The sequence below is a fragment of the Nerophis ophidion genome, linkage group LG01 (genome assembly GCF_033978795.1).
Source record: "Nerophis ophidion isolate RoL-2023_Sa linkage group LG01, RoL_Noph_v1.0, whole genome shotgun sequence".
Taxonomy (NCBI): Eukaryota; Metazoa; Chordata; class Actinopteri; order Syngnathiformes; family Syngnathidae; genus Nerophis; species Nerophis ophidion.
The window spans coordinates 52,578,249-52,589,659 of NC_084611.1; the positions used below are offsets into that span (position 1 = coordinate 52,578,249).

The following is an 11,411-nucleotide window of genomic DNA, read 5'->3' on the forward strand; positions in this document are numbered from 1 at the left end:
TTTCAGAATTGATTTTAAAACATTGCTGTTTGTTTTTAAATCTTTACATGGACTGGCACCTCAGCATATCTCGGACCTCATCAAAATTTAGACTCCTGCGCGTGCTCTGAGGTCCGAGAGCCAGCTTCAGCTCGTGGTGCCCAAGACCAGACTTAAAACCAGGGGAGACAGGGCCTTCTCTTTGGTCGGCCCTAAGCTCTAGAACACTCTGCCCTTCCATGTTCAAACTGCTTCCACAGTGGAGTGTTTTAAGTTTTGTCTTAAGACCCACATTTATTCTTTGGCTTTTAACACTATTGGAGTTGTGTGGTCCTCTGTACTCTGTGGTCCTCTGTGTTTTTTATACATTTTTATTTCTATTTTACTGTTAATTGCTTTTACCCTTTAAAATTGTTTTTAATCATATTTATTTTTATATTCTTTTTATATTGGTTTTATATTTATTTATTTTTTGTTTTTATTCAGTCATTGGTGGAGCATAATATTGTTTTGAATATTGTTTTTAACATGGCTGTGCAGCACTTTGGAAACTTTCTTGTTGTTTAAATGTGCTATATAAATAAAATGGATTGGATTGGATTATATATAGCTGTAATTCATTGAAATATATACTGTATATATGTACATATATATATGTACATATATATATATATATATATATATATATATATATATATATATATATATATACATATATATATATATATATATAACTACCGTATTTCCTTGAAATGCTGCCGGGTATATAGTATGCGCCTGCCTAGAATTACTGCCGGGTCAAGCTCGTTTCGCAAAATAATTAGCGCATGCTTACCATTACCGCCGGCTCAGGATTAACTCCGGGTCAAACTCGTTTTGCGAAATATTATTTTTATTAGCGCATGTCTGGAATTTACGCCGGGTCAAACTCATTTCGCAAAATCATTAGCATATGCCTAATATGTTGAAAAAAACATGACAATTTACAGATTTAGAAAAAAAAAACCTACGATTTTCCATTTACTGACTTACTTTAGGCAGCATGGTGAAAGAGGGGTTAGTGCGTCTGCCTCACAATGCGAAGATCCTGAGTTCAATCCCGAGTGCGTTTTTTTATTTACACTAATATGTTGGAAAAAAACACTGTAATTTACAGATTAAAAAAAACAACTACTGTACTCTAGGGCAGCATGGTGGAGGAGGGGTTAATGCGTCTGCCTCACAATACAAAGGTCCTGAGTTCAATCCTGGATGCTGTTTTTCTGTTTACACTAATATGTAAAAAAAAAAACGATTTCATTTACAGATTAAAAAAAACAAACTACTGTTTTCTATTTACTGTATTACTTTAGGGCAGCATGGTGTGACAGGGGTTAGTGCATCTGCCTCACAATATGAAAGTCCTGAGTTCAATACCGGGTGCGTTTTTTCTATTTACACTAATGTGTTGGAAAAAAACACTATAATTTACAGATTTAAAAAAAAAAAACAACTACTGTATTCCATTTACTCTAGGGGTTAGTGCGTCACCTTACAATATGAAGGTCCTGAGTTCAATCCCGGGTGCGATTTTTCTATTTACACTAATATGTTGAAAAAAATATGACAATTTACAGATTTTGAAAAAAAAACTACGATTTTCCATTTACTGAATTACTTTAGGGCAGCATGGTGGAAGAGAGGGGTTAGTGCGTCTGCCTCACAATGCGAAGATCCTGAGTTCAATCCCGAGTGCGTTTTTTTTAATTTACACTAATATGTTGGGAAAATAAACACTATAACTTACAGACTAAAAAAAAAAATACTGTTTTCCATTTACTGTATTACTTTAGGGCAGCATGGTGGAAGAGGGGTTAGTGCGTCTGCCTCCCAATATGAAGGTCCTGAGTTCAATCCTGGGTGCGTTTTTTCTATTTACACTAATATGTTGGAAGAAAACATTACAATTTACAGATAAAAAAAAACAAAAACTACTGTACTTTAGGGCAGCATGGTGGAAGAGGGGTTAATGCGTCTGCCTCACAACGCAAAGGTCCTGAGTTCAGTCCTGGATGCTGTTTTTCTGTTTACACTAATATGTTTAAAAAAAACGATTTCATTTACAGATTAAAAAAAACAAACTACTGTTTTCTATTTACTGTATTACTTTGGGGCAGCACGGTGAGGAGGGGTTAGTGTGTCTGCCTCACAATATGAAGGTCCTGAGTTCAATCCCGGGTGCTGTTTTTCTATTTATACTAGTATGTTAGAAAAAAAAACACTATAATTTACAGATTTAAAAAAAACAACAACTACTGTTTTCCATTTACTGTATTACAAAGGTCCTGAGTTCAATCCCAGGCTCGGGATCTTTCTGTGCGGAGTTTGCATGTTCTCCTTGTGACTGCGTGGGTTCCTTCCGGGTATAAGGGACAAGCGGTAGGAAATGGATTGATGTGTTACTTTATGTTGTAAAAACACTGTTAATTTTACAGTAACATTCTGGTAACTGTCAGTTTTTTACTGTAAAATCTACAGATATTTTTGATGGAGTGTGTGAAAAAAATATTTAGTATTCAAATGCATGTTGGGAAAAAATCTTATTAGTAGTAACAAGTGGTCCTCTCATGGCAGCAACAACTGTGACGTGGTCCTCAATGAGAAGCAGTCTGCCATCCCTGCACAAAGACCCAGTGATGTGCAGTAATGGACACAGCATGCTAGTCATCACAGTCACGCTGAAATTATTCACCACCCACTTAATCCACTTAAGTGACTTAACCCTTTTATTGGGTCCGTGGTCCGTACAGTTCTGAGAAGAGGTAACAATGCAAAACACAAAGCGTTCTCTGCACATTAAACCCTATTTAGACAACAGTGCAACCTTTAAGGTGGGATTTGTAATGTTTTTACCACGTGTATAATTACACTAAATAAGAATAGACTAGAAGTTGCAATAATAAGAGCGTTTTTTTAGTTTTTTTATGCTAATTGTTCACAATTCTTACGAAAGACAGGAACATTTTTAATGCATTCTGGATCCGATAATGGCTCTTTTGCCGATATTCCGATATTGTCCAACTCTTAATTACCGATTCTGATATCAACCGATACCGATACATACAGTCGTGGAATGAACACATTATTATGCCTTATTTTGTTGTGATGCCCCGCTGGATGCATTCAAAATGTAACAAGGTTTTCCAAAATAAATCAACTCAATTTATGGGGGGAAAAAATGGCAACAGCAGGGGGTGTATATTGTAGCGTCCCGGAAGAGTTAGTGCTGCAAGGGCTTCTGGGTATTTGTTCTGTTGTGTTTACGGCACTTGTCGAGGAGCAGATGTTCTCCTGAAAATGTTTGTCACTCTTGTTTGGTATGGCTTCATAGTGTGGCGCATATTTGTAACAGTGTTAAAGTTGTTTATACGGCCACCCTCAGTGTGACCTGTATGGCTGTTGACCAAGTATGCCTTGCATTCGCTCGTGTGTGTGTGTGAAAAGCCGTAGATATTATATTACTAAAGGCAGTGCCTTTAAGTTTTATTGGCGCTCTGTACTTCTCCCTACGTCCGTCTACCACTCCGTACAGCGGTGTTTTAAAAAGTCATACATTTTACTTTTTGAAACCGGTACCGGTAATTTCCGATATTACATTTTAAAGCATTTATCGGCCAATGAGCCCTCCAAAAATATCCAAAAACTTTCATTACCGTTTTATATACATACTATAAGTTTATATGTAACATAATAAGCGTACAGCATATTAATTTCACAGACGCATCACAGCGTTCGCCTTTCCTTTCAAATACTACCACCAGGTATGAATGAATGATGGGTTCCCACTTCTCTGTGAGCGTTTTGACTATCTAATTATAGAAAAGCGCGATATAGATCGAATCCATTATTATTATTATTATTATTATTACAACAACAACACTAATCATAGCAGACGTCATGGGAGACAACAAAAACTGCTTTGGGACAAATGATGATCAGACACTTATATTTTTGAGCCTAAAATAAGGAGGACGATCGACAAGTTTTAAGGGCTGTGTGCTAAACAGATGCAGCTTTAGTCTAACACTAAGCATCATGTTGCAGCATTGCTAAGTGCTAAACAAGATATGCAAACAATCAGGTACTGTACAATGTCTGCTCTCACTGGAATACAGACTGATGGGATGTTTATATCTTCCCGTTTCGGTAGGTCGTGAGTTCAAATCCTGGCCGAGTCATACCAACGACTATCAAAATGGGACCCATTACCTCCCTGCTTGGGACTCAGCATCAAGGGTTGGAATTGGGGGTTAAATCACCAAAAATTATTCCCGGGCGCGGCACCGCTGCTGCCCGCTGCTCCCCTCACCTCCCAGTGGGTAATCAAGGGTATGGGTCAAATGCAGAGGACAAATTTCACCACACCTAGTGTGTGTGACAATCATTGGTAATTTACTTTACTTTACATGAATAATTAATCATAAGCTTCAAAAGGGGTTAAAAAAAAAGTTGACGCAAACGAGTGTCTTTTATTTGGTGTCTTTCTCGCCATCTCCGGGTCTGAGTCGGATGTCAAAGTCGACCAACCCCTGGGTTTATGTCCTCAGGTGAGCGGCATGATTTATAATCTAGAATTAACTTTCACCAACTCCGAGGCGATGCAGCAGCTCAACATGTCACTAGAGCAGCATAAACTCGTTAGCTCTCTGTGATCACGGCACCATTAAAAATTGTTTGTCAGCGTTAGCGCTTTTAATAACAATATGGCTAATACTTGGAGCTAAAGCCACACTTGCCTAGGCCTTAAAAAAGTTCAAATTGGAGGCCTGTTAACGTGTACTTGACTCCACAGAATGACACGTGGCAGACAGTTTGTTACACGCGTTCTTTGGTTGTCAATAACCGGGACTACGTTTTGACAAAAGCAGAACTGTACCTACTGTACACCAGTGTTTACTACCCCCCTCACCTCCCTAGAACCCAAAGACGGTGTCCTTGGTGGAGAAGCTGCTGAAGGACGACGACATAGAGACACTGAAGAAACATTTCTCATCCAGGATGGAGTTTGGTACCGCAGGTCTGAGAGCTGCCATGGGCCCCGGCATTTCCTGCATGAATGATCTCACTATCATCCAGACCACACAGGTGGGTTAATGGATAACACACACACACACACACACACTCTTGTATTTCTTACTTTCTTGAGACCTCCAAAAATTGCCTCCCTCTTTAGGACCAGCCTCTCCAGCCATAAAAAGATGTGTATTGACAACATTAATAATATATACATACTATGCACATATAAAAACGCTTGTTGTGAAAAATGAGTTGGAATTTCACCAAGAAAAAGTTCACAATTTCACAAGAAAAACTTATAATTTTGGCAGTATTATGATAAAAGTCGTCATTTTACTCAGAGCAAGTTAAGATTTTTCAAGAAAAACTGAACATCTGTGCAATGTTATGATAAAAGTTGGAATTTTACACAATGACAGTCTCAATTTTACAAGTAAAGCTTAAAATGTTGGCAATTTTATGAAAAAGTCAGAATTTTACTTGACAAAAGTCACAATTTTATCAGAAAATTTTAACATTTCGGCAATATTATCATAATAATCGGAATTTTACTTGGCAAAATTATCACAAAGGTCCTAATTTTACTCAAAAAAATTTAACTATTTTACCACAAAATAATTGGCAATATTGCGATCAAGTCAGAATTCCATCCATCCATCCATTTTCTACCGCTTGTCCTGTTCAGGGTCGTGGGGTGGTCGCTGGAGCCCATCCCAGCTGCACTCGGGCGGAAGGAGGGGTACACCCTGTCAGAATTTTATATGACAAATGTCACCATTTTGCATTAATAGGTAATATTTTTACATGAAAAATTTAATGATTTTATGAGAAAATATTGCAATACTACAGAAACAGAAATAAAATGAGAAAGTCACCACATTGTGAGAACAAGACTGCTTTTAGTTCATTTCATTTTTTTTATTTGTTTTTTGTAATTGTTTTTTAATCTTCATTATTTACTCCAAGTAATTACAGTATATCTCTACATATATCTCTCTATCTCGCTCTCTCGCTCTCTCTCTCTATATATATATATATATATACATATATATATATATATTTATTTATTTATTTTTTTTATTTTTTTTGCCAAAGGGGCCACATTTCAATTTCTTACACACACCTGTTATTACATATGTTGGCCAGAAGGGAAGCAGTTCGAATGTTTACACACACTTGTTATTACATATGTTGACCAGAGGGGGAGCACGTTTAAAAGCGACACAGTTAATTAGAGAAATCCCTCCTTTTTTAGGACCACCCTAATTTTGATAGATTTCACCACCAGGGGTGCAAATGAGACGTTCTCTATTAGATGCAATGGTTTTCTGATTTATGTTTGAACTCGTATGGAAGGTACTTTTCCTCCTTGATGTCTCAAGAAGGGTACAAATACAAGAACACACATACACACAGCTGTTTTGCAAGGTCTTCCTCTATGTTGTGTAAAAGCAGAAGTACACAGACACAACACAGATCAATCGTAGTCTAAACATGGTCAGATGTTTTTGTGTTCTCAGTCTGGAGCCTGTGTGTCAAAGTCAAGGATGAATGATCTATGGTCCCCGGGATGATATTTGATTAGTATTAGAACCGGCCCGCAGGGTCCCACGGTAAATTCTTGGGGCCCCACTTTTTTTTAAGCGTTTTGAAAACAAATGATAAATGTATGTATGTATTATCCTGTTATATCTCACATTCTATACTGTGTCTTGGAAAAAGGTTGTCATAAACTTAATTACTTAATTCATTAAAAGAAATAATACAAAAGAAAACACACTTATGTATATGTAAATGTATTCAGTTATAAACATTCCTTCCCTTTCTTCTTTCCTTCATGGATCTAAACTGTACCGCCAGATGTGGGTAGAGTTGCCAGAAATTGTACTCAAGTAAGAGTACTGTTACTTTAGAGATCTATTACTCAAGTAAAAGTAAGGAGTAGTCACCCAAATATTTACTTGAGTAAAAGTAAAAAGTATGTTGTGAAAAAACTACTCAAGTACTGAGTAACTGGTGAGTAACATGATTGTTTAATGATTACGGCAACTAATAATGCACAAAAACATAAAAAATAGCAATGAGCAAATTCAGAGCCAGGAATATCTCTTAAGCAACTAAAACAATAATATATATTAAATAATAGTACATTAAAATAAAAAAAAATAGGGCACATTGAGCCACAATAACTTAACAGACCAATAGGCTCAGTAGGCATTGATTGATTGATTTATTGAAACTTGTATTAGTAGATTGCACAGTTCAGTACATATTCCGTACAATTGACCACTAAATGGTAACACCCGAATAAGTTTTTCAACTTGTTTAAGTCGGGGTCCACGTTAATCAATTCATGGTCGAGGTGATCTACCTCATATATACATATACATACACACACATATCATATATACGTATATATAGAAATATATATATATACATATATAGAAATATATATATATATATATATCCATCCATCCACCCATTTTCAACCGCTTATTCCCTTTCGGGGTCGCGGGGGGCGCTGGCGCCTATCTCAGCTACAATCGGGCGGAAGGCGGGGTGGAGATATATATATATATATATATATATATATATATATATATATATATATATATATATATATATATATATATATATATACATACATACATACATACATACATACATACATACATTTATATATAGAGTATATCATTTATATTTATTTATTTTGGCCGTTTTTTTTGACATGTTAAAGGTGTTTTAATGAATATGCATGCATGTTTAACATATAGATTCCTATCTTTCATGAAGACAAGAATATAAGTTGGTGTGTTACCTGATTCTGATGACTTGCATTGATTGGAATCAGACAGTAGTGCTGATAACGTCCACGTTTTCAAACGGAGGAGAAAAAAAGTTCCTCTTTTCTGTCTAATACCACATGAAAGTCATTGGTTTTTGGCATCTTATTTCTCCAGCTTCCATATTCGTTTTTATACACTTTATAAGAAATACATTTGCGGAAAACTCCGTAGTTTGCTAGCTTGTTTGCGCTGGCTTTCGGAGACTCTTATTTTGTTAGCGCAGGCGCGATGGAGCGGCACTTTTATTGTGAAGACAGGAACTGTGCGATCAGTCTTTAGGCTTTGGACGGGAAGTACGGTTGAAATAAAAACTGTCCTTTTTTTCTTTACACTTTTGATTGATTGATTGAAACTTTTATTAGTAGATTGCACAGTACAGTACTTATTCCGTACAATTGACCACTAAATGGTAGCACCTCAATACGTTTTTCAACTTTGTTTAAGTTGGGTCATGTGACCGCCTGGCTCTGTTTGATTGGTCCAACGTCACCAGTGACTGCATGTGTTAGGTGAAACGCAGGCATGCGTATTTTTTGAATGTCTGTCATAAACCAAAACAAACATTAACAGATCGATAAAAAAGTAAAGAGTAGCGAGCTGAATGTAGATAAATGGAGCGGGGTAAAAGTAGCGTTTCTTCTCTCAAGTAAAAGTATGTTGCATAAAAACTACTATTAGAAGTACAATTAATCCCAAAAGTTACTCAAGTAGATGTAACGGAGTATATGTAGCGCGTTACTACCCACCTTTGTTTACCGCTGCCGCTAGTTTTTTTCTATATTTTTATTGTAATATTTTCAGAATGTAATGGCAAAGGAAGACAAAAAAAACCACAATGGGCCATTTTTCAAACTTTCACATTTCTGACATTCCTCACTCGATTCAAATAGTTCCAAAAACCACACTCTCCACTCACCCTGCACATTCAGGCCAACATATTTTCCCTGTTCTGAACGGCGTGGTGCAGTGGAAAAGTGGCCGTGTGCAACCCGAGCGTCCCTGGTTCAAATCCCACCTAGTACCAACCTCGTCACGTCCGTTGTGTCCTGAGCAAGACACTTCACCCTTGCTCCTGATGGGTGCTGGTTGGCGCCTTACATGGCAGCTCCCTCCATCAGTGTGTGAATGTGTGTGTGAATGGGTAAATGTGGAAGTAGTGTCAAAGCGCTTTGAGTACTTTGAAGGTAGAAAAGCGCTATACAAGTACAACCCATTTATCATTATTTATTTACCTGGAATTTTCAGTTTTTTTACCCTTTTTCTTTCTTTTGACTTCTTCTCCCACATTTTTCATCCGATTTTTACCGTTCCACCATCAGTGTTCCTCTCAGTCAGGACATTCAAGCTATCTCTTATTTGTCACAAACATTCTTGACCTTCCCAGTATTCCCGTTTTTACGTAACACCTATTCACCAATAAAAATTGTTACTGCTCCGGAGTTTCCCGACCAATTAACAAAATTCCAACGCCAACCCACTCAGTTCGCTCACAGCAATTTTTCTACGTTGCATATTCTACAAAATTCCCTTTTGCAAACTTTTACAAGTTTCCATGAAATTCCCATTAAAATGATCGGGGATTTTTGAAGTTGTGCAACGCCCACATTTGTCATCCGATTCGTACCGTTCCAACATCCACACACTCCACTTGCCCTGGACTTGTGCATTCACACGCTATCCCTTCTACAATTGCACAGATTATAGTGACAATAAGTTGTTTCGTATACAGTTGAACCTCAAAATACGAGCTTAATTGGTTCTTAAGCAGGGTTTGAAAATACAAGTTTTGTATAGTGAAGCAAGTTTTTCCATAAGAAACAATGTAAATACAAATAATTGGTTCCAGCCTTGACAAATGTCCATAATTTAGTAAAGGTTAAGATAGATAAATAGTACTCTTTTGATTCCTTCAGGAGAGTTCCCTCAGGAAAATTAAAATTGTTTGTACACAGTATAAAGTTGTATACAACACTGTACATCAAATAAACAAACCAAGGAGGTGATGGATCAACTTTTCTATTTAATAACAAAGTCAAAACAACAAGCTAAACTGTCCTCATTTGTAGCCACTCTGCCAACACGCTGACACACTGTCACTAGCCCCGTGGTGCGCTCGCAGTTTGAAATGAAAAAAAGGACTAAACTTTAACAGCGAGGTCGCTACAATGATTAGGAATAAAAAATAAAATCCCTTCTTTGTCCGCAGCGGGGGGAGGGGTAGAGGCAGTGTCGAGAACACTGATGTAGGGCTAGGCGATATATCGATATATCGCGGGTTTGTCTCTGTGCGATATAGAAAATTACAATAATGTGATATTCGTGTATACGTTATCACGCATTTGTTTTAAGCTGCGGGCATTACACTGCATGCGTTTCCCACTCTTTCTTGTCTCTCCTTATTACAGAGACTTAAAACAAATGCACCTTCTTACATACGTCACGTGTACAACGTCACGTGTACAATGTCACATGCTCCCACGGATTTGAGAGACATGGTAAGGTTAGCTGTGATGCTAACAGTGCAGTGCGAGTGGTAATACGAGAGAGAGAAGGTGCGAATCTGGTAAATGAGGGAAGAATTAATTCAGAAGAAAAACAGCACAGAGTCCATCGTCTGGCGATGGTTTGGCTTCAAGCGGGAAGATGTTGAACAATTATGCGTCAAAAGCGTTGCTACAAATTTGAAAAGTCACCCGCTAGAGATTAAGGAGTGCTTGAAACGCCGCATGTCAATATCTCTGTTCGGTGCCACACCAACAAAATGCAGAAGCAACTATTTCCAGATCAACACCGTATGGAAAAAAATAGTCAACAACAGAAGGAGATAATGTCCGCAGGAACCTACCACATAGTGACAGACATACACTATTTGATTTCCTATTATGCGGCTCATTTTTATTTGACACTTATTGAAATATCTTGTGTGACATCATGCACAAAAGTGCACTTTATTTCTTTTAAACTATTGTAATGGCGTTTTGTACAAAAAGTGGACTTTAATGTAGTGTTGTTTTGATAAGTCATCTTAGTGACATCATGCACAAAAGTGCACTCATAACTTGTTTTAAAATGTCTGACAATCTTGCAGTTTCTGTTTTGGAAATGGCATGAATGTTTGTGCCACTGCTTAATTACTGTTTAATAAATACGCTTTTGCTAAATTGACTTGGTTGTGATTTCCCTCTCTGCATGAAAGTTTAAAAGTAGCATGTATTCATACAGTATGAAGAAGAATGTTTTAATGTAGACACAGAATCATCATACTGCTGTGATTATATGATTGATGTGTTTATTCAAGGCTAAGGCAAAATATAGAGATATATATTGTGTATCGGGACATGGCCTAAAAATATCGAGATATTAATAAAAGGCCATATCGCCCAGCCCTATTCTGATGCTACTTTATGAATGTTGCTTGTCCGTGGCTTTCTTTGGACTCTTATTGATTTACCAAAACTAATGTAGTGAAATGGCTCTAAGACACTTGAAAAGTACACTAATTAGCACCTATCACAGTAGCTAACAAATGCA

At 37.1% G+C, this 11,411-nt stretch overlaps 1 protein-coding gene across 1 annotated transcript in view; it reads left to right on the forward strand.

Moving 5' to 3' along the window:
• pgm2 (phosphoglucomutase 2) overlaps positions 1–11,411 on the forward strand; it is a 38,537-nt gene that overhangs the window by 3,041 nt on the left and 24,085 nt on the right. Inside the window, exon 2 of the mRNA XM_061907031.1 lies at positions 4,936–5,103. Coding sequence (XP_061763015.1) covers positions 4,936–5,103 — 168 coding nt within the window. The remainder of the gene's footprint in view (positions 1–4,935; positions 5,104–11,411) is intronic.